Raw genomic sequence first — 24,153 nt, 5'->3', positions numbered from 1 at the left:
GGTTGACTCTCTCTCTTCCTCTCACTAAGTGTATGAAATGCCGTGCTGTCATGTGGTGATATAACTACAGGAATGCTAATTCCAACGGTAAAACATTAATATTTTGAAAAGGCATAAAATGTGCATTGCCCTTGTAAATAATGGGACATTTAGGCTGCAAGTTTCTAACTTTTTTTTTTTTTTATCAGTTGCAAAAATTTTAATAAAGTGATCAAATATCAATACTTGTGTTGAATGTGACTCATTTGCATCATAGTGATAAAAATGTGCATGATTGCACAAATCCTCTGTATTGTAATGTAAAACCACACATAGAACAGATTTGTTGGAACATTAACATCACAGAACTCCTAAAAACAAGGTTGCATTTCTTCAACTGTGTTGAATCTGACCATTTTGCTTTTGGCTTTCTATGAATACTTTGATAGGAGCCAACACCAAGAAAACAGGAAATGGGCTGTCCTGTCCTGGTTCTTCAAACCAGTACTAAGGAAGGAAATGATCAGGAAATTCCTTTGAGGGAGGAAAGTGTGGTTTGCTTTGTATGCAAATATTCTTTAGCAGAACTAGGATGAGAAAACAGGTCATCCATTTTGTGGTTAGCTTGAAATCTATGACAAGCAACTTATAAGTTGAGAGGAGTACAGACAAGGACCCATATTTTTCATATTTCGTTTGAAAGGTAAGACATAAATGACTGTCTTTTACTATGCTACTGACTTTGCAAGGAATTGAGTGGATTAGGCTGAGTTTCTTTTGTCTTTGAACATGTTTGATTCTGAGACAATCTTATGCTGTTTTATACACATAAATTCCCAAATTTTTAGTGTACCGATTTTTTTATGATTCTTGGTCACTCCGGGTTTGTCAAATTTTAGGAGGGGCAATATCATAGAGAATTTATTAGAAGAAAGTTGGTTTCCAATTTGTATGCTTGGCATCACAGAATCTTTGCTCAGATATGCCTGTTTGTTAATCAAAGCCATGAAAAGAAAAACTACATGTAGTACGGTAGTAATTTATAAAAGTAGATAAATAAAATTGGGAGTAAATTTATTACTGGCTCTGCATTAAGAGCCAGTGGGTTTGGAGTGTTGTTCCTTCATCAATGCTCCTTCTTGCAGCTGGATATAGAATTATGATAATTTTTGATTGTGTGGTTTGCAGGTAGGAAGAATCTATCAGGTAGGACAGATGTTTGTGAATAATACAGTGCGCAGCAGTCTAGGCTGACATCTCTTGAATCAAAGAGACTTAAACAGATGGTGTCCTTGACTCCTACAGTAATAAGAGGCTAGATTATGCATTTATTTCAGCTCATACTAGTGTGTACTAGTTTTGCAGCAACCAAATTGTTCACCAATATACTGTATGTCTTATGCCTTGTTTTCCAAGGATGTATATATTTAATGTATGAACTTCGGATACTTGGGGCACTGTAAGGGCAGAGAGGACAGATATAAAGAATCTCATGTAATAGCAATGTATTGAAAGAAATTAAATGCACGTTACATACATAAAAAGTCTAATGCAATCTTTCTATAGCTGTGAAATGCTTTACATATAATGTATAAAATGTTGGGTGTACATTGCAACAATGCGTCTTAGCTTGGAAATCACCATGGTTTGCTCTCTATGCTGTCATATTTAGTACTGATTGTAATTCTTTGACAAATCTTTAAACTCTCAATGTTTAGTTATGGATATGTTAAGCTATATACACTGAAAAATTGTTGGAGCTTATATGAATACTGATAGTAAGTTTTCAGTAAAAAAAAAAAAAGAAAGTTACATTCAAGCCTGTATTTTGTCTAATCAGCCAAGATAACATTTATCTTGCATTCATCTTGCTAAAATTTAGAAACTGATTTCTATTATCTGCTGTAGTTCATGGCCATATTAAGGTAGAGCTGCCTTTTATGTAATTAACATAAACCAATATGTGATATTTCACTCAAACTTTTTCAAAAAACTTCAAATGGCTTCAGAAGGACATCATGGAATAATTGTACAGATTAACATTATTCACCCAGACTACCCGTCATTATAGTGTAGCTTCAAATGAGATTAGTTTGTGCATCCAAAGGAAAATCATTGATGCCCTCCACCTCCTACTGTTCACTGCTTACATAATGCATCAAGGCATAGAAATGTCTAAAATGTAGAATGCTGGTAATTAAACACAAAAGTGAGGTGAGAGAACAGCTGGATGTGTAAATTCAGAACCATTATACAAATAAATGCACATATATAATAACATACTAGATATTTTTCGAGTCTTGTGCACAGGTGAACTCATTCTTATTAATAATTCCTCAAAAAGTACAGGATAAAGGCAATTCACAATAATAAAATATTTTCAGAACAAATATTCTGAAACATTAATCAAGTACATTGTCTAAATTAAAAACAAAAATATGTTATAATAAAAGCCGATGTTGGGCAAAAAATGACATTTACTGCATTTAATGCTTTGATTATTTGCTGCATATCACCTTAAAACAAGACCTGGCTCTCTCTATTCCTTTTTTATGTTTTGATTTGCAAATTTGTCAGCAGATCAAAGCCCATCCAACACACTAAGGAATTAAGCAAAGGGAACTCCTCACCATAAAAGATATCATATAAATGATGATGGTATCCATATTTTTAGCATAACAATAGAACAGCCAACTGAAGGCACTGCACATGAATAAATCATTATCAGTATCGGCAGTATAAGACAAATCTTTGGATGCAAACAGACAATAAACAATACAACATACACTGCAGCACATCTAAATCTACCTTTTCTAACAGTCTATAGGATAAACACAACCTCTCAAATGTAGAAAATGAGTTAGTGTTATTACATCCCAGTATACAAACATCAACAAATATTAGTATTGTGCAAAATATTTGTTTTACCTTACATACATGTTCAAAACAGAAACCATTATTTGTCACCATCGACAAAATCAAGCAAAATAGCTTTTTTTCAAATAAAACTGTAATACACATTTCATACATTTTTCGAAAGTTGATGTATTCAAAGAACACTTTTGGGTAGGTAGGTTTCTTTATTTACAGCATTCTTACTGTGATTTTACAGAACAGTTTACATAGTCACATACTGTAGACATTTCCAGATGAAATACTAACTGGTGCTGCGGTGAAGAAGTCAAAACAGTGATACACTTTGGTGTTTATCTGTCACTACGGCTTGAGACAGACAAGGAGAGCATATTTTTTCTGCATGGTTTCCTTCGCTGAGAGGCTGAGACCATCTCCCTCGGGATCCCATCAGATGGGGGGACTGTGCGAGAAGACATGTCTATGTGCATGCGTGAAGAGCGAGAGAGAGCTAGAGCGAGGGAAAGAGCATGTGTGTGCACACAGAAAGGAAAGGGGCAGAGTGTGAGTGCGAGTGCAGATGATGCTGCTCGTGGAAGGAGATGGTGCAGGTTTTGGATTTCCTTCCTGTGCTACGAGATTTTCCCCACTAAGGTTTGACCTCTGCGTTCTGTCAGTTTGGCACCTCAGCCTTTTAGGTAAGAGCTGTTCGTTATTTGCTACTGGAATCAGAGCAGGTTGCTGTATGCGTTCCTAATTTTCTGTTGTGTGTGTGTGTGTGTCGTATGTGCAGAAAGACACAGAACGACAAAGGGAAGGGAGGAGGGTGGTACAGGCAGAGGATATCATGTGTGCACTATAACTAAGGACAAGGAGCAGGCAGAGTTGGTGAAGAGGGGTTTATTGGCCAGAACCGGCAACAAAGACAAAAGAGGTAAAGCCTCTGAAGCCTCGTTACTCCTCGGATTCCATGTGCCACTGGCATCTCACCGAGGGCGAATAGGATGTCTGTGTCTGGAAAAAAGGAGTTTGACGTGAAGCAGATCCTCAGGCTCCGCTGGCGCTGGTTCAGCCACAGCACTCAAACCTCAGCTGGGAATGGGGGCTACATCCAACAGGAAGGTTTCGACCACCGGGGAACACCAGTCCGGCTGAAGAGTCACTCCCGGGACAGAGGAGGACTCCGCAAGAACAACAGCCCCGTGCACAGCATTCTGGCACCTAACCCTGGACCCACGCCTGTTTATGTCAGGCCAGGTGATCAATCATGGCACCAGCAAAACATCATCCAGCACCTCCAAGCTAGCGAGGAGCAGCTTCCCAACAGCAACTCACCTTGCAGTGCCAGGAAAGAGGAGGCGAAGAGCAGCCATGAGGATGTGAAGAGCAATCCGGAGGATCCCTGTGAGGAGGAAGCCACAGACAGGTAAAAAAGCTCAGTGCAGAAATAGAACCGTGTAACCAGATGTGTGAAGAGGTGCCTGAAAGACTTGCAGACATGAAAGACTTGCAGTTTTTAGATGAATATCCCATTTTTGCCCTTCGTGCGGTAATGAAAACAGACAGTACTGTGCCGAGAGATGATGGGTGTTATTTTGGGACAGAGTGGATTTACGTTAAGCCCCAGGGAGCGTCAGGATTGAGTACAAGTACAGTATTTAACTGTCAATTTATTCTGGCTCATTACACCAGTGAAATTCGCGTTTAGAAATGGCAGTTTGTTTTATTTTCATTCGCTGTGTTGCCAGTACTCAGGGCCTCCGCTCACACGTTGGTTTGGTCTTCGGAGAATATAATTTTTCAGTCAACTCCACCATTGCAGCTGCCACCGCTGCTCACCTGGGAATAGTTCATTCACATGATATGCGGGTTGTAGAAGCACAGCTCTGAAATACTCACAGATAAATTATTAATCAAGCAGACATCTCACAAAACACAGAGGAAAACATAGAGGCGTCTGGATATAGCTGGCAGTATAACACATTCTGTAAGCCATGAGGTGGTTCGCTCTTCATTTTAGCAGCCTGCATTTTCATAACCTGAAGCCGGAATTTTTCATGGCATGTTAATGCATGCATCCTCTGACTTATAAATGCTACAAAGAGGATACCATTACACCAGAGACCATTGGCGCAAGGGCTATAAATTTGGGAAGGGCAACAGGATGAATTATCTTTAGTGTGGATGATATTTACACATCAGTGCAGTTTGAGAGAAAGAGAACATTTCATTTTCTTGCTCCGATCAATCGAAATTTATGAGATTATAAAGCCCTACTTCCACAGATGCTTTCAATTCACATCTTAAGTGCTGGATGTTTAGGAGAGAAAGATCTTGTTATTTTTTTTCCCCACTGAGTGGCTCTGTCTAGCATAATGTCAGCGTAAGGCAGGAAGTAAACATCTTCCAAGATAAGGAAGTGGCGAGACTGACCCACACTAAAAGATGATGTCATGAGAGATAAAAACAAAACCACACTTTTCTAAAAAAACAAAAAATAAATAAAATAAATAAAACCCTGCCTATTACGTTCTACAACTGATGAACAGTTTTGTCTTTAACGCTTACATATAAAGCCCTATATATAATCATATAAGACTATGCATGTTTGTGTTTAGACAGAATTTTTAGTGTATTTATTAACGTTTGATTAAGAATAATATATTTGTAGAGTGTGTCAAGTGATTCAAATATGTAATTAAATTAATTGTATGATATGCTGATAAATTAATCACATATATTTGTACTAGCTGAAAAAAAGCACCCTAATGGTAATTTAAATGCATTACATTATTGCTTTTCAATATGTTTTTATTATTGCATTGCATTTCCAATATTTTTATTTAACAATTCATGCATACACAGACTAACACTGTTATGTACCATTTCTTCCCCCTTCATTTGCAGTACACAATTTTTCTTTTTATATATATACATGTAAACATATCCTGCATGAACGTCTCTTTATTTATTCAGTCTTGCTTGTTCTGGTAAGGAGCATTGCCTATAGTCGCAGCTGGGGCTGGACTGACCGCAGACTAGCAAATAAATGCCTTGCGTGGGTCAGAGGGAATTAAATACATTACACTGTACTATATTAACATAGCCATTGAAGCTCTGCTACATCTCCTGCTATAGGCACATCTCTCATGGATATTTATGAGTCTATTAATATTTTAGTGCATGTGTGGCATTGCTTTTTAGCATTTTATCTTTTTAACAGTATGGTAATAGAATCAATTCAGGTCAAAGACAATAAATAGATCAGGGAAATCTGGCAACAATATTCCTTATAGAACCATCTTCATGTCAGTCTTATCTGCGTTGCTTATATTCGCAAGACATGAACTCTCAAGCATCCAGTTTTGACCCTTTAAAAGCTTATATTAATTACTCTGCTGGTCTGAAAGCTTTCTTAGTGTTAATAGCCTTGTTCACTGATTGATATGGTATTGTGAACTTAAGTACCATGACTTCATTCTTCATCTACAATGGAAAATTGCTATTTTCAGGCTGAAATGACATTAGCTAGAACATTAAAACAAATTGCAAATGTAATCTTATACACTAGAAAATCTTTTCTAACCACTGAAAATTAACTGCTGTATTTTTCATGAGTGTGTTGTGTTATGAATATTTAATCAGAGAATTAGATAGAAACAAAAGAGATTTGATCCCTCTCTCCCATCATGTGCTTTAAATTATCATACCTCAGAGCCTCTAGGTGTACAATGATACATCTGCTGTTACATTTGTTTGTTATTCTGTGTTTTTCTTCCACGTCCTTTTATCACTTTTCATTTAGTATGCGTAAATAAAGCATAAATTTGCCTTACAGACACAATGTAATGGAAATGAGGCCTTTAGACTAGGCATTTTGTTGTGCGTCTCTGTGTGTGAGTTAATAATGCGATCAGACCAAGTTCCTCAATGCACAGTTTTACCCAAAGGGCAAAAAATAACTATTCATTGGTTTATGCGTTTTATTGCCTTGTATGACATTCATCAGTAAAGGAAAGCTAACTGACGAGGAGGTGGTAATGCATTAGAGTGCAATTATAAAGCAGAAAAGCAAATATGTATATAAAATGAGCTGAATATAAATATTAGTACTCACTGCATTTTTTTGAAAATGCAGAATCAGAAGGCTTGTCCTCTGCACTTATGGGTGAACTATTTAGGACTTAACATATTCATCTATCAACACAATCATTCAAACACAAATTGTTATCATAGCATAACAATCCGGCTGGCATCATTTGCTGATCCCATTTCCCCCTCTGTTTCCTGTCCTCTCTACACCAGCATTGCTACTAAAAATGATGAAAAAGCTCTCAAAACACAATGCATTTCTTCAAATAAAGCACATTACTAGGAAAAGTGCCAAACATGCCATGTTTAATAGTGTCTGCTATATAACATGTAAGCTATATCTGATATAATACTTGTAGATTTCATTACCAGTGAAACGTCAAACAGGTGGAATGTCAAAATCTTGTGAGGCAGCCAAGTAATGAATAAAATATTTTAGGGAAGAAATTAATCTGGATTCAGCCTGGAAGCTATATCAGTATGGGAATTGATGAAAACTGCTGAATACTATGTTTAGAATGTTTCTGTTGATCTTCTGTAATATCGAGGCATCAGACCTGCTCAACATAAATAATTCAAAGAGATTGATGAAATATCCATCTTTTTTAAAGGTTATTTTTCAAACAGAAAGCCAGATGAAGAGGCATATAATATATGCTGAAATTACAGAGGTCATGGTGATTTTGTAATGATGAACTGACCCAGTAAGAGCATGTAGGTGGACGACGTGCTGATATAAGCAGAAATGTGTGAAATGTGTGAAAATAACATAGAGATACATGGAGATATTAAGAAATATTAAGAAAAACTCCAATCTTTTGCTCTAGTTCAACATGCACTCATACCAGTCCTAAATCTAACATGTAGAATCTCTAGTTGGGCTTTTAAACTGGGCCCATTTACTATAATAGACGCTCATCTCGAGTAAATTCATATTTCTGTGAAACGTCTGTTTCTGATTTTTTTCAAATGGCCGAGCAGAGAGAGAAATGTTTCGTGTCCTACATATCCCTGCGGGCGTAAAGTGCTTAGGGCCATGTTTGAGATCTGTGTTACCATTTCTTCTGACAATATGACTGCATGCTGGCTTGCAAAGGGTCATGGGGTGTTCAACTAAAACTACAAATGGATGTTATGCATAAATGTTGGAAGTATTTTGTATTTTAGATGATAAGATATATTTAAATACATTTAGATTACAGTTTTTAAACATTTGTTATTTTTTTTTTTTTTGGTTGTTAGGTTTTTTTTAATTAATTTTGGTTTAAGTTTTTTAAAATTTTTTTATTTTTTAATTATTTACTGTAGTAGAAGTCTTTCATAAAAATAATCACATGCAGTTCTGTATTTAGTTTTAATGTTGTAGTGCAGTTCTGTATTTAGTTCTGTATACCTGGATTACATTAAGATCTAAAAAGGTAAAATTACATTAAAATCTAAAAAGAAGTCTTTCATAAAAATAATCACATGCAGTTCTGTATTTATTTCTTTTGATGAAACGCTGTCTATAAGAGGAATTTTGGCCCTGACCCTTTAATAAGGAAACAGCAGAGACTTGAGTCAGCAGCCGTTACATTGAATAATATCTCAATTTCCTCTCAATTGCCTTGGAAAATAATGACACCATCTTGTCCTAGGATGAGTAGAGCTTCATTTCAAGGAGATATTTATAGTGACTTCATAAGGTCAAGAGACATTGTCCAGGCAGAGGAATGGAAATGTAGTGTTAGAGGGGAAAAATACGCAAGAGGCGAGTTCACTGTTGAATGTGTTGTGCATGAAATAATTGCACAGAAATGCTACTCAGTTTAAAGTATTAATATAGTTGAGGTTTAAAGATAAATAAATACTGAATGCCATTTCTTACAAACATTGTATTCAAACCGGCTTTTCAAAAGATTGCTTTACAGTCTTTATAAATCAAGATTTTGTTTTAAAGCTTGGTGCTTAGTGATTAATCAGTGAATTAAGTTTTTATGTGTTCAAAAGAAAGCATCACACAAAAGCCTTGGAAATATCTAAACTTCACAAGAGCTTTTATAAAAATTTTAATAAAGGGCAGCAGTTGAAAAAAAAAATAGGACATTGAGAAAATATCTTATTTTCAAAGGGTGCCAGCATGTTAACACAGCTAATGCATTAATCTGTGTATAGTTCAAGACGGCAACAGACTGTTATTCCAATTGGGCAGAAAGCTTAATAGCCTTTATAATTTGTTTTTATATCACATTAACATGAATAGCTAAACTAAACATCATCTGTTTTACAGTTCATCTATAGTGTTTAATGTCTGCACCATTATAATGCAAATACAGTACAATGTATTTGTGCATATTTTTGTACAGCATGCATTTAAAAAGTGACATTCACATCCTTATTTTTGCAGTAGAATACTGTTTGTCTTTCCAAATGCAGCTATTAGCATAATTATTGATAATTCGGGATTTGTTGTCATTTGAGATCAATACATTAAAGCCAGGCAATAAATTATCCTAACACTGCTGAGTGTTCCGCATTTAATCAAATTATAATTCAGCTTTTCAACATGTCTATTAGCCTCAGCATAATTGGTAGACGTTCATAATTTGCATCTGCTGAGAATATAATATTTTTAAAAATGCACACTTAGCAAACATCTGGCTTCATTTTTCTTACTGAATATGATGGGGGGAAACAGATTCATTTTACAACGCAACTGGTTCACGCATGGTGTATATTTTAACTACCCCATTTAAATTTACTTCTTGATGTCAAATCACTCTTAATGGCATGCGACTTTGCCGGGTGCTGAGTTGCAGCTTTTCCTTTAAGGTTAAGAATACAGCACTGTAGCATACTGGAATTTGGACAGTTTCTGCACAGTTTTTATAACCTTTGAGGCAAGCAGTATTTACCTTGCAGATGGTTAGCAATTGTGATGAGACACTGCACACTGAAGGGCAGCATAGTCTGAGGACAAAGAAAAAAAGTGCAATACTTATGATAATAAGAAGAGGTCTGACCTGGAGGTTCTGTAGCACTTTGAAAAAAAAAAAAAAATGCTTTCATCTTTGCACCTGTTCGGCTTCTGAAGGGCTTTGCATGGTTACATTTACGAATATCCTTCGTACCTTTATCTTTGTTCTGAAGTGAAGCTAAAATGGTCTTGCATGGTAGATAGAAAAGAGAAAAAACCCTGAAAGCAAAAAAATGACCAACATGTACTGTGTTTGTGTGAACAGGACCAGTTCCACAATGAGCAAAGTAAAATGTCTTTAATGCAATTCACCATGTTTTAACTACCACATGGAGAGGGTAATAACACTGAATATTAAGACATATTAATACACTAGGCAATTGTGCTTCCACTGTTTCCGCAAGAGGCATGTTTATATTCAGTACAATCTAATTAAAGGCTCTGAAGATGTATGACCTGTATTGCTGCTCATAATGTTTCTGTTGTTGTCTCATTAATAATGCATTCACAGAAGTTGTTTACAGAATGTGGATTATTAAAAGCCAATTTCAGGCAATTAACCTTTATCTTAAAATGCAATGCATCATCAGTTGACACTGTTTTGATACTGAATGGGTGTGGGAATATTAATGACTATTAAAGCTCAGTCTAAGAATCAACATGTTAAAAAAAAAAAACCCTGCTTTTGGCATTACCCACTTCTTTAAATGTATAAAGCCATAGTCTAAAGAAAATTCCAGTCAGTAAATCTATTGATACATCCTTGCTCACTTCAGCATACAGTACAGGCATTAACTTTGGGGAAGGAAGCAGCCACACCTTTGATCTATTCAGTCTGGGTTGAAAGAATGCTGACAGGACTAGACTATTTGACAAGTGAAATTCATAAACACTGTAGGTAGGCACACTGAGGCAATACGTTATTTAATTGCTAGCAGCAGCAGCAGGAATTTTATGTGTTCACAGTCACAAAGAGCTTAAACTGTTCAATAGGCCTAGACTACATGGCTCTTTTTGTTGAAAAGTTTTGGATGGCCAACAGCAACAAATGTGGATAAGGTCATTATAACAACAAAATTATAAGAAACCTATATACTCTGGCTGCAACCCTGTAATGTTTCTTTCAATGTTTTACATATAACTTAGGAAAGTAAGGGAAGCTGATCATTATAGCAAAATAAAGCCCATCAGGTATCACTTTCATGGAATTTATTTAGCAATAATGGCTGTCATGACTGTACATCATGCCAGATAGGCATTTCTATTTATTTCAATACATTTGATACATTTATCCTCACTGTATTGACCAGTGTGAAAGAACATTTCTTAGAATTAGGGGGTGTAAGGTACACAAAATGACGGTTTGTCACAGTTCTGTATGTTTTGGTACAGCAGAGTTCTATCTTTTTTATTAAAGTGTTTGCCACTGTCTTTAAATACAAAATCTGTCAATACTGCAACACTGCAGTTAATGTTGCTGTTGTTGTTAATGGGGGTAATATAAACTAACTTATATTTTACCTTTACTTTTATTGTGATTGTGTTTTACTGAGCCCCGTCTTTACGCGCATGCGCGTGCCGCTGCCGCACCTGCATCGAAGTTTGCGAAGTTAAAAAGAGATTCGCTGTCAGGATGAGCCATTATGCAAAATTTAAATGCTCGTGTCAATTCCAAACATTTACAGGTAAGTGTAAAAATAAGATGTAAACTGTGTGCTGAGGAAAATGCGTTTAACGCATTAAACAACAACAACAGGAGGGCCAGTCGCATATGATTTATGATTCAGTTTGAAGCACATCTCATGTTTAATTAAAGGCAGAGGTGTAAAATGCTTGAGTAATTTTACTTGATAACTGTACTTAAGTATTATTTTGGGGGATTTGTACTTTACTCAAGTACAATTTAAACTGACTACTTGTACTTTTACTTGATTACATTTCTGAAGAAAAAAATGTACTTTTTACTCCTTACAATTTTATTTCATCTTGAAAAGTACATTATATTTTTATTTTATCTTGTGCACATTAAATATGGTAAACAGAAGCTCAAACGTGTGTGCCTGACGTGAGAACTAATGATCATTGTTTTCATGCATTAAACACACACATTTCTACTTCAATTATGACTTTTTTATCAGGTAAATGTCTGGCTTCAAAAGTTCACCATCAAATATGAGGAAGCATATTGAGGTAGCAAAGTTGCGTTTCCCTCCCCCAAAAAGTTTATTCATTATTTGTTCTGTTTTGATAGAGCCATTAGCTATGTAATATATTAGCTGAATGCACAAAATTGAGTGCAAATAAAATCAGTGATTAGAATTTAAATACAATTAATATTTTTGTGGGAATTTTTTTATTAAATGTTACAAATCTCCAAAAAAGTGTTTAAATAAACATTATATGCTAACTTAATTATAATTCATGTTTAGTGATGTTCTTATCAGGTGGTAGATAAGTTGTATTTACAATATTTCATTATATGAATCATTAAGTAGGAATTAGGACTGTCAGTGAATATTTTTTTTAATCTTAATAATTACAGTACATGCTTTTCTCATTAATTAATCTAATTAGTCACAAATAATTATTTATCAATATTTGCTAAGAAAAAAACTCTAAATGCCCCAAATAAACATTTAAAAGATGAATTGTCCTTTAAGACAGTGATGTTGAATAGACAACACAAATAAAGTGGCCTTTAAAAACGTTAACGTTGTATGTTTTAATTCTATGATTCTCCTCATTAATTCAACAGATTCTTGTATTCTGTCTGGAATATATTTCTAGCCTCTCCATCACATCTTGCTCTTCAAAGGGATACTTCACCCAAAAATGAAAATTCTCTCACCATTTACTGAACCTCTGTCATCCCAGATGTTTATGACTTTCTTTCTTCACATGAACACAAGCAAGATTTTTAGTCCATATAATGCAAGGGGACAGGACCACTTCAGAAACCACACAAAGTGAACATGATGGTCAAGATTAAAATATTGGTATTTGTATTTTTCTTTATGTTTGGGTTTAATTTATCTTAAGAAGACAGTGATTCATTAACAGGGGTTGCATGTGTTACTGTCATATTCACTGTGTATAGTTTTTGAAGTGTCATTTTTGGATGTCCCATACACTTGCATTATATAAAGAGTAATGATTTTTTTTCTAAAACACTTAGTTTGTGTTCATCTGATAAATGAAAGTCATATAGGATGGCATGAGGGTCTAGTGATGTCCGGATCGGGAACGAATCTTTCTATTTAACCGGATCTTCTTAGTGAACTGGTCGAACCAGTCGAACCTAATCGTTGGAAACGGTTTGCATCTCCAGTACACACTAATCCACAAATAACTTAAGTTATCCGGTTTATTAACATGCCTTACACTCCCTCTGACACGAAATAAACCAATATCCTGAGTTATTCAGTTAATCCTAACAGTACATTGACTGAACTGCTAAAAGAGAACCGATGATGGGATGTGCATGAGCAGATCAGCTGGACTGAGTCTCGTGCTGCTGGCCTGGGAGATGGCATAGTATGTTAAGGGCCGTAACATTTCCGTCACATGCTTGAGGTATTCGGCCAATCACAAAGCACGGGATAGCTGGCCAATCAGAGCACACCTTGCTTTTCAGACCTATGAGCTTTGTAAAAAACGATGTGTTTCAGAAAGGCGGGGCATAGAGGAGAAACAATAATGTACATTATATGGAAAATAATGTGTTTTTTGAACCTTAAACTGCATAAACACATTGCATTACACCAAATACACAAAATAATGTTATTTTCAGCAGCATCATATGACCCCTTTAAGATAACGTGGATTGTGCACTGTTTCAGCAGCAGCTCGTTTTGTGTGCTCTATGTTCGCAATGCTGAAGTATATCTATAAACTGTATTTTCCTTCGTTTAAAATCAGAAATCAGTGAGAAATTCCTCAAGTGCAGTGGTTTAACTTGCTACACATGCTTGATGAACCGTAAAATACGTCTACCTTTAATTTTTTTAATTTTTACTTTTTTACTCATACTCAGTTTATTTAAGTCCATTTTGACAAATGACTCAAGGAACACTTTCTGAATGCTGATGGCTGGATATTTATCTCTCATACAGACATGCGCTTTGATTGCTGGAATTGAGCAACTGAGCAGAAAGAAAATAGTTCCTTCGGCACAAATCCTGGGGCTTACATGAATAAAGAGCCATCTTAAAAATGAGGTTGAGCCCCCACTGTAGTCAGTAGCCTACATCAGACTAAACGGACAGTGGGTGAAAATTCTGGAGGAAGGAAGCCCCAGTTAAGCTGTCTGGGCGATAAAGATGATTTCTACTCATGGTTTTGAGCGAGCACAGATAGCTGTAATCCTCTTTTAGAAGTGAGGTTCATTCATCTTCACTTAGTTTATTATTATAGAATTTTCTGTCAGACATGCAAGGCATATTATTAGGATTCTACATTTTACTATGAGCTGAAGAATTATAGATACGCCAGGTGCTTTAATAGATACACAAGACATTTAAGTTCAGAAAATAAACGGCCTTGCAAACATTGGCCTGGTATTTTAGTATGATCTTTGAGCATGCTACTTTGTCTCAGCATCTGGATGGTGCTGTTTATGGTTGTAGCATTTCAAATATTGACAATAATTAGATTAGACTCAATAGCAGATTTGTTTAAATTGACAATGAAAAAAAAAAAATCTTGTTCAGTGACATTTTGGAAAAAGGCAAGCAAAATTGACAAAAACCCTACAGACACATAGAACTGGATCAGTTATTCTGTTTTAAGCGGGAAAGCACTGTTGTGCAGTTTCAACATAATATGTGCACTTTGCATCACTGAATAACAAAGCATGCTTCAGAAATCGAGAAAGCGGCATTGACATGCTGTTCTATGAGGAATAAGACCCTGCCAAATAAAATCGCTTAGGGCTGCTTCAGTATGTTTGCAAGCTCACAGATATTTCTTGAAAGGTCAACCAAATACATGTGCAGAATGCATGTGAGCAATGATGCTGATACATATTTTATTATAATGTCCTTGAAAAATCCTTTATACCTGCTTTAGCAATTCCTATTCATATTTGATTGACAACTGCACCACTAAAATTTAGAAAACATGAATATAAATGTTTTTATGCTGTTTTTGTTGATTGTATTGATCAAAACACAACATGTACAGAGCTAGTGCACTTTATCAAATAGCATTTTTTCAATAAAAAAAATATTTGAAGCAGATGTACTGATAATGATAAGCATCTGTTTCAGAGAGAAAGGGAATGATGCATAAAGTCTGGTTAAGCACTTTGCGGTGCTCCACATATAACATGCTCTCTGTGTGTCAGGCTCTTGAAATAGCGTTTGAAGAGCCTGTTGGCAGGCTCTTGTCAAGAAACGCTCAGGTAACTGCAACAACTGCCCACTTGTTATTGATCTGTGAGAACAGATAACTGCTCAGATGCTGTACTGATATGGAGATATGATGGCTTATGTAATGCACCAGATAACACAACAAATAGATTTCTATAAAAGCCCTTTGAGTATGAAATATGTCTTACAGCAGTTTCAACTGTTTATTCTTCAAGCTGTTTATTCTTCCTGTTCATAGTGCATAACGATATGAAGATTTATTTAGCCAGAAGTAGTACTCAAACCTTTGTATTAACAACAAGAAATAAAAGAGATAAAATAAAATAGATAAACATATCAAAACAACTAATAATAGAACTTCATAAAATTATGAAAATTTACATTTGCAGCAATGTGATAAGATTAACACACATAGATATATGTAGGAAACCCGTGTTATGTATTATTCAGGGGTTACGAAAATGTGTTTTAGTTGCTTTACATCATGTTTGAGGTGCATTGTGGCTCATAAAGACCCTTTATATAAAAAGCCAATTTCACAGGCAAAAAGAAAACATTTTCAGTAAATTTACAACCTTTCAGAAAGTGTTACAGAAGCAATTTGGTTCTCTGATAGTGGTAGACATAAAAGTCCTCTCAGCATTCCTTTGAGCAAAAGTAATGCATCTAGGTTTTACAGCCCCTCTTATGTTGGCTTATTTCTTATTCAGTACACCCAGCTCTGTGCCAAAATGTAGTTATAATGTCAGTGAGATGAATTACCCATCTATTTAGCATAAAAAACAACCTTATAATGACCAGAAGGAGTCTGGGACTGGTAGCCATTGCTGTCCACACAATCGAAACATGGTTATTAATGTCTAAATGTCTTGCAGCTGCACATGTGTACCTTTTAATTCACAAAAACAAGTCGGCATAATGTAAAGAATGTAATGTAAATTTAATGTCATCTTCAACACTTGATTGTCTTGTGCATCATCAGTCACTGGATTTAAAACCTATAACCAAAGCACCACATAGAGGCAAAAATGAAATATTTAATCTGAATATTTGTAAATGTTTTTTTTTTTTTTTTTTCTTCAGTGGTGTGTTCAACCATTCACTTGGGCCATATGATGTGTCATTATCACAAAACAATAAAAGGGAAGCATGCAAACATACAAGATTTTAAAAGAATAGTTCACTCAAAAAAAGAACATTTACTGAAAATCTCCTCACCCCCAGGCCATCCAAAATGTAGATGAGTTTGTTTCTTCATCAGAACAGATTTGGAGTAATTTAGCATTACATCATTTGCTCAGCAATGGATGCTCTGCATTTAATGGGTGCCGTCAGAATGAGAGTCCAAACAGCTGATAAAAACATCACAATAATCCACAAGTAATCCACACCACTCCAGTCCATCAGTTAATGTGAAGTGAAAAGCTTGTAAGAAACAAATCTTTCATTAAAGCAACACTGTAAATTTTGGTGCTCTAGCGGTTAATAAACAGAACTGCATGCATCTCGCAGAAGAACATTCTAACCGGAGCTACTTCTCCAAGTTTATGTCTATGGCGATTCACACAGGTATGTGTTACTCCGCAGCGGTGACGACCCAAACAGGCTACAATAGTCCAAAAATAATCACTTATTATAAATGTACCATAGTGATTTGGGATAAGACAAAAGGGCGGTTTGGTAGATGAATTTATGATGTACTCGCTCATTATATACATTTAGCAAATTCTGAACACAGAAAAAGTTACAGTGTTGCTTTATGAGTCCTCTATCCATAATATGGCTTCCCCCATTGAAATAGTTGGCTTGTCTGATTAAGCAGAGAAATATGCACAGATTAAGCACTGTTTACAATTGAAAATGTTCCAAAACAGTTCTTAACAATTTGGTGGATTTTGATGTGAGAGGACAACAGGGGATGGACTTTTTCACTGGTGGAAGGGTTATTATGGTTTGGCTAGAAGTGATGATTTAAAGTTTAAAATGTGTTAACGATGGTTCTGTTTATGACAAACTTGCACCTTTTTGCTTCACAAGACATTAATTGATGGACTGGAGTGGTGTGGATTCCTTGTGGATTATTGTGATGTTTTTATCAGCTGTTTGGACTCTCATTCTGATGGCACCCATTTACTGCATTTAGCAAGTGATGTAATGCTACATTTCTCCAAATCTGTTTTGACAAAGAAACAAACTCCTACATCAAACTAAATATTGGATGCCCTGAGGGTGAATACATTTTCAGCAAATTGTCATTTTTGGGTGAACTATTCTTTAAGCAGACTGGATGCTCTATATGTAAAATAGCAGGCTATTTGATATGATCCGTCAGCCTAACCCGAGTTTGGCTTTGCATGTGGCATTAGATCAGAGCAACCCCAGGACAATTTTAAATGTTTAGAAGTTAACCCCCCTCCGCTTGTAAATATCAGTGCAATCACCAACTCCTGACAGCTGACCAGAGAGATAAAGATAATTTATTCCGTATGAGAGTCACCTTGCTCATCTAGCCAATTCACGTCAAGCCAGCTCCATCATATTAAATGCGCCAACTGACTACTTATCACATGTAGTCAGCTATAAAGAGAGAGTAGAAGTATGTACTTTGGAATTTATGTGATTTATATGGCAGTATGCTTAAAAAACTAGCTTGTGATATGATGTTCATAATGGAACATATTTGCCTTCAAAGTCCAGTACACAAGGGCAAAAGTCTGCTTTATGTATCCCTCTAAGGACAGAGTCACAGTTCACAAAACCATTGATCCAGTGAGTGCAGCTTTCAGTGGGATTTACTCTGTAATTAAAACTTTTACAAGATCATAACATTTGATCAAGTGCTAAATATTAATTCCCAACTTTATGGTTAAAAAGATGAAGTGGACAATAGGACATGCAGATATTTAAAATATCATAATGGTCATGCTTTGTTTTTGTTATGCAAATCTTTGTTGATGGCAGTTAATATGACCAGTCATTCAAAGCAACCCATAATTACTGAGTTTTTTCTAACACGCCCTTCTCTATGGCATATATTACAGGCAAGTAATCAAAATGCACAGCTCTACTGTAGGTCCCTGTGGCAGTTAGACTTTTTAAACAGTGTTGTGGACTGGTTAAATGTCAGCCATGGATTTGTTCCGTGAAGGACAGCAAAATAAAAGGTTTAGATTGTTTGCTGTGAGTCAGAGGGATTATTCAGATGTAGCACAATGGCTTTTAATCTACCGGTCCGCAGGGAGAGCAGCTCAAAATTTACATTATCAAGGCTCAATGAAGAGACCAGATTCCCACAAAGTCCCGTGCTTCCAAAAGAATAAATAAAAACAGCTAAGTTTGTGCAAATGGTAATCTGCCCTTTTGGAAAACTCTGGCTTTCAATCCACTTATTTACGGAGTTAAGTTCTAATGGTTTAAATTTTAGCTCTCACAAGTGTGAAGGAAGATACACAGAATGACTAATGCCCACTTGGGAGATAAAAAAATGTTTTATTACTTCTGCACAATATATAATTCATGCATACAGGAAAAATGCATCAATCAACATGGAGACCATCATTGGCAGAGCTTGTTTTTGTGGGTGCAAACTCCATAAATTGGATCAAGCCATCAAATAGTATAAAACTGTGAAAGTAATGGTGATAGAGCAGATTTTACTATACAATTTTGCATCACTATCATTGTTTAAAAAGGCTATAAATTTGTTATTTTCATTACGACACAAACAACATGCATGTTACTCATTCTATGGACCAAAGAAAGGAGTTCATACAGGTTTGGAAAGATATGAGAGAATTAAATAACGGAATTGATTTTTTAGGTGATCTATCTCTATTAGATTTAGAATAATATTCTATAAACACCACAGTTTAAAATGCACATGTCCATGACTCATGCTTTAGCTGCAACACAGACCTGTCACTTTGTGGAGCCTCAGAACTGATGGGTAAATTGAGGGGAAAATAAAAGATAAAGTCACAGGTGGACACAGCAGCTTGTGCAGGTGTTAGTTAAGCCCCCCCCACCCCCACCCCCCGTCACCTGCATAGATCAAATAGTCATATCAAACTGACAGAAGTGCACATTGCTCAGTCCCAGCTCAACTCCGGTCTTCCTCTTTCCCATAGGTTGGCTTTGAGCAGTTTCTCTAGGATGAGCTCCAACTGCTCTGATGAGTTTTTCCAGGCCACAAACCATGCGGAACAGACCTTTCGAAAGATGGAGACCTATCTTCAGCACAAGCAGCTGTGTGATGTACTTTTGATAGCTGGAGACCACAAGATCCCCGCACACAGGTGAGTCTCCACCGAATCAAGTCATCTTACTTTCAAATGTCCTACTTACACTGCAAAAACAGACAGATCAACAGGGCAAAAGTGAACGCTGCTTAAAATGCAGTCCAATACTTCTCCAAAAATCAATTGAAAAGAGACATTTATCATTCTTAGAAAAAAAATAAGAAGGTCAAGGCCAATTTATTGAAATTTTGTGAAAAATAGTGGTGATCACATTGTTCAAAAATCAAAAAAAGTCTTTGGGTTTGGAGCAACAAAAATAATAAAAGAATTTTCATTTTGTGTTTACTGTTCCTTAAAGGAAAGATATACAGATGGCAGATTTAAGAAGTGTCAAAACTGTGCTGCACGCCCCATTTCAAACTACGGAGCGAGTTGAACTTTCCTCAAGGACTCTAAAAGAGTGTTTATTTAAAGAAATCTCTCGGCCGCTGAGCGTTTTGATGCTATTCTGTTGAAAAATTCTCTGTAGCCAAATCTCTGCTGCGTGTCCCAGTTTGACACTGAGCTCAATCAACATCATCCCAGAGCTGCATGAAACAACCTGGTGAAAATAGCTGCGCTGAGATAAATCTTTTTGTAGGGAGGAATTTTCTACGAAGACGGCTCTCGAGAAGTTGTTTGAGTTGATTTTGAAGTATTCAGTCACATATATAAACAATTTTCACGATTATTTGCAGACTTGTCCTGAGCTCAGTTTCAGACTACTTTGCTGCCATGTTCACCAATGACGTGAGGGAGGCAAAACAAGAGGAAATTAAAATGGAGGGTGTTGATCCTGAGGCGTTGCGAGCACTGGTTCATTTTGCATATACTGGTGAGTATCTGCATTCCACTTGAGGACTATTTAAATGTGCTGTTCGCAGCAGAAGTGTCACATCCATAAATAAGTTTTTCGTCGATGCCAGTGGGCATAACATTAATTTACAAACCCCAAACATACCATTTAAACAAAATGGTTAAACATACAGTACTTTTTTGTTCCTGGAATAATTCTGAAAAGTTTCTTGCATATTTTGCTCTTTTCTCCAAATGTACAGGAGTCCTGGAGCTAAAAGAGGACACAATTGAAAGTCTGTTAGCTGCTGCTTGTCTCCTCCAGCTCTCACAAGTTATTCAGGTCTGCTGTAACTTTCTGATGAAACAACTGCACCCATCCAACTGCCTGGGGATCCGTTCGTTTGCTGATGCTCAGGGATGCATGGATCTTTTGAACGTTGCCCACAACTACACTGTGGTAGGACCTGGCATACAAAGTAGCTTATTATAAATTTACTAAACACAGTGTTAACATTTGTCCTGACTGCTAGTTGCTGACCTTTCACAGTAATTTGCACTGTAGTAGTTCTGGAATTACAATTAAAAGACGCCTGTATATTGCAATTTCACAGGAGTTGAATGACCCTACTGTAGCAGCTTGGTGTTGTAGAATCCTAATGAGAATCTGTGTCTGCATTACAGTAATCTCTTGTATATTTACAGATTAACTAGTGTAATGTCTACAGTACTATACTGGCGATGTTCCTAGCATGCAATCTGGCTTAAATAAATGGTGCTGTGGCATTGTTTTACTATTTGCTTTGTTTATATTGCTGTTGCTATTGTTGTTTTGGCTGTCTCTTTTGACTTATTTTGTAATGTTCAGAGGCATTTAAAATGATGCTTGTGTATTGTTGTTAGTATTATTGGGTTTTAGTATGTTGATATCTAATACTAAATGTTGACAACCAGATTGGGGATATTCATAGTATGAGATATCATCGCCTGGCATACAAAACCTAGTAATGCTGACAATAAACAAGCATCATTTTGACCAAAATTGTAAACATCCTCTTACCTTAATTGCATAAAGATATATTGTAATGAACTGTTTCATTTGTAATATATAATATTTCCACATACTGCATTGGGAGATATAGATAATATATTGTAGATGGCAATTATTATTTACCTAGCTTATTCATTTCATGTAACACAGTGTTCTGTACCACTATTACAATTGGCTGGAAGAACATTTAATTAAATAAAATTAAATGTAATTAAAAATGACAAAGGTCAAAATACCCAACCAAAACTAATCACCATACTGTTGACTTACAAATTAATATATATATATATATATATATTCATTGATAGACATCAGTGTAAAAAGTCTTCATAACATATTTTGTGTTCTACCAACTATACTAAATTCATAAGGGTTTTAAACAATATCAGATTAGTAAAGAATGACAGAACTCTCATTTTGTAGTGAACTATCATTAAAACTAACACCATCAACTTTTTTCCCATGCATATTATTAAAGCAGGAGATACCACAAGTTTTAAAGCCTAGTCTGACATAAAGAATTCCAAGCATAAAATTACTTGATGTGACATTTTGTATCTCAGCATGCGGTCAGTTTAAAGGGTTGCGCAGAGCTCTTTGATGTGTGAGAAATATAGCAAGAGTAGCATTGGTTAAATAATGGCAATACATTAAGTATTCTCAGGAGCCCAAGGATCCACAGAACACATTTGCTTGATGGGCATTTCTCTGCCCAAGTGCGGAAACAACTTAGGAAGATAGCCGTTATCTCCTGAAGGACATCTGCACAGGCTGTTTACAAAGGGCTTTCCAGAGCAGAGAGGTTAATCTAATCAGAGGACACAAGCAGGAAAATTTCCTGTTCAGTTGCTTCGGTAATGAACACAACGTTAACAGAGCTTCCTGGTTCACTCACCGTGGTGTTCCGATTAAAAACTTCTATTTTGATAAGCTAGCTTTTCCTACATTCTGTCTCATCCTGACGTTAGTTTTTCTTCTTTTGTGAGAAGCTGCAGACTTGGATGAGTTTATGTCTTAGTTCAAGATATCTATGGCCTGTAGCTTGCTAGACGTCTAGGTATTTTCTTTTGAAATTAAAAATCAGATGAGGCAATGCTTAGATAAATGACTGACAACACAAACACTGCTCTAGGTCATATTTCCCCTCATGAATACATTAGGTTTGGCACACAACCCATTCAATTCTAACATCCTCCCTTACAATCTAATCCATTCAGATCTTACGGAGCAGTGTGCATCTCACACTAATATTGCTGCAGGACCTTTTACTTGCTGTTCGGTTTAATGCCATCCCCTAAAATATATGCCCACAAAAGGCTTCTAAATGAATGTTTGCAGTGAAACAGAATTAATGTATTCAATTAATTGCCAGGGTGCTTGTGATGGTAATTGCGAATAATGAATCTATATCAATGTCACCAGAAGAAGTGGAGTTTAATTCTATATTGAGGAGGGGCTGAAAATCAATGCATGGTACTCATTTAATTATGTGTGTCTGAGCTAAGCTCCGAGAGCCCATGCAGGGCTTTAGCAGAGACACTGCTGTTTAGATCTGATTGATGATCAATAGGATGTTTACTGCCCTTATTTGAAGCAGAATCAATGGAGATTACTTCTGATGCACAAAGGAAACTCTAGAAGTGCCATAAGTAATGAACAAGCTTGTTAGAGAGATTTTGGGCATGCGCTTCACATGCTACAAGTTGAACCTTGCAAAACGCTTTTATCAGAGAGCAATCTCCGATGTCCTTGTGGATGCATTGGAGCAGATCATTATATTGTGCTGAGATGAATGAAGAGCAAGACCTATGTGAAAAGCTGATTTTTTTTTTATTTATGTAAAAAAACTTATTAGATTCTCCATAATGGGCAATTCAATACATGATGTTATATTCTGTGTCAGTGCCATGTGCTTGTTATATGGTGTTGTTTCGAATATTGTTTCAGGTTGTTTCAAGTGAAAATGCTAACTCAACAGCCATTATTGAGCAATATTCATTTATAGCACACCTTTAAGCTAAGCTTTGGTGTGCACTACAGTCTTTAGGGACACAGCTCGCCAATATTTTAACAATTTAGAAAAGATGGAGCACTGTTTGGCCAACTAAAATTTTGGTATGGAGATAAAGGTTATATACGGGGACAATGTGTCCTCTTTTTCGATTGTGTACAATACCTGCACGCTATTGGTCAAAATAATAATCAGTCACTACCTTCAGGTATGAAAACAATAGGAAAACAATGCCAAAACTCAGATAATTTAGAAATCGTGACCAGGACATGTCTGGGAAAAAGAGTATGTTTTGTCACTTTAGGTTAGGTTCATGATTTTTTTGGTAGTGCTACAGCATACTGTGAGTGTCTATTAGCACCATTTGTTGTTTCTGACTTGCAACAACTGAATTGCTTCATTGGACACAGCAAGAAAACATTTATACATTTACAATAATAAAATATAACGTATTTATATAAATATAAAAATAATTTGGCTTTTTACATTAATTTTAGGACTTACTGTTAAAGGGTTACTCCACCCCAAAATGAAAATCTTGTCATTAATCACTTACCCCCATGTCGTTACAAACCCGTAAAAGCTTTGTTCATCTTCGGAACACAATTTAAGATATTTTGGATGAAAACCGGGAGGCTTAGACTGTCCCATTGACTGCCAAGTAAAATACACTGTCAAGGTCCAGAAAAGTATGAAAGACATCGTCAGAATAGTCCATCTGCTATCAATGGTTTAACCGTAACGTTACAAAGCAACGAGAATACATTTTG

At 36.0% G+C, this 24,153-nt stretch overlaps 1 protein-coding gene across 3 annotated transcripts in view; it reads left to right on the top strand.

Moving 5' to 3' along the window:
* The first annotated feature begins 251 nt into the window (after window positions 1–251).
* Window positions 252–24,153, top strand: part of klhl4 (kelch-like family member 4) — a 38,808-nt gene continuing 14,906 nt past the window's right edge. Inside the window, exons 1-5 of one of the 3 annotated variants that reach the window (XM_042770336.1) lie at window positions 715–3,530; window positions 3,626–4,258; window positions 19,377–19,544; window positions 20,225–20,361; window positions 20,585–20,781. In XM_042770336.1, coding sequence (XP_042626270.1) covers window positions 3,837–4,258; window positions 19,377–19,544; window positions 20,225–20,361; window positions 20,585–20,781 — 924 coding nt within the window. In that variant the 5' untranslated portion in view covers window positions 715–3,530; window positions 3,626–3,836. Of the gene's footprint in view, window positions 683–714; window positions 3,531–3,625; window positions 4,259–19,376; window positions 19,545–20,224; window positions 20,362–20,584; window positions 20,782–24,153 lie in introns of those variants that run through there. The other 2 variants (XM_042770335.1, XM_019077591.2) reach the window with 2 other exon arrangements.

The sequence above is a fragment of the Cyprinus carpio genome, chromosome A14 (genome assembly GCF_018340385.1).
Source record: "Cyprinus carpio isolate SPL01 chromosome A14, ASM1834038v1, whole genome shotgun sequence".
Classification (NCBI taxonomy): domain Eukaryota; kingdom Metazoa; phylum Chordata; class Actinopteri; order Cypriniformes; family Cyprinidae; genus Cyprinus; species Cyprinus carpio.
This window is presented reverse-complemented; position numbering and strand designations above follow the sequence as displayed.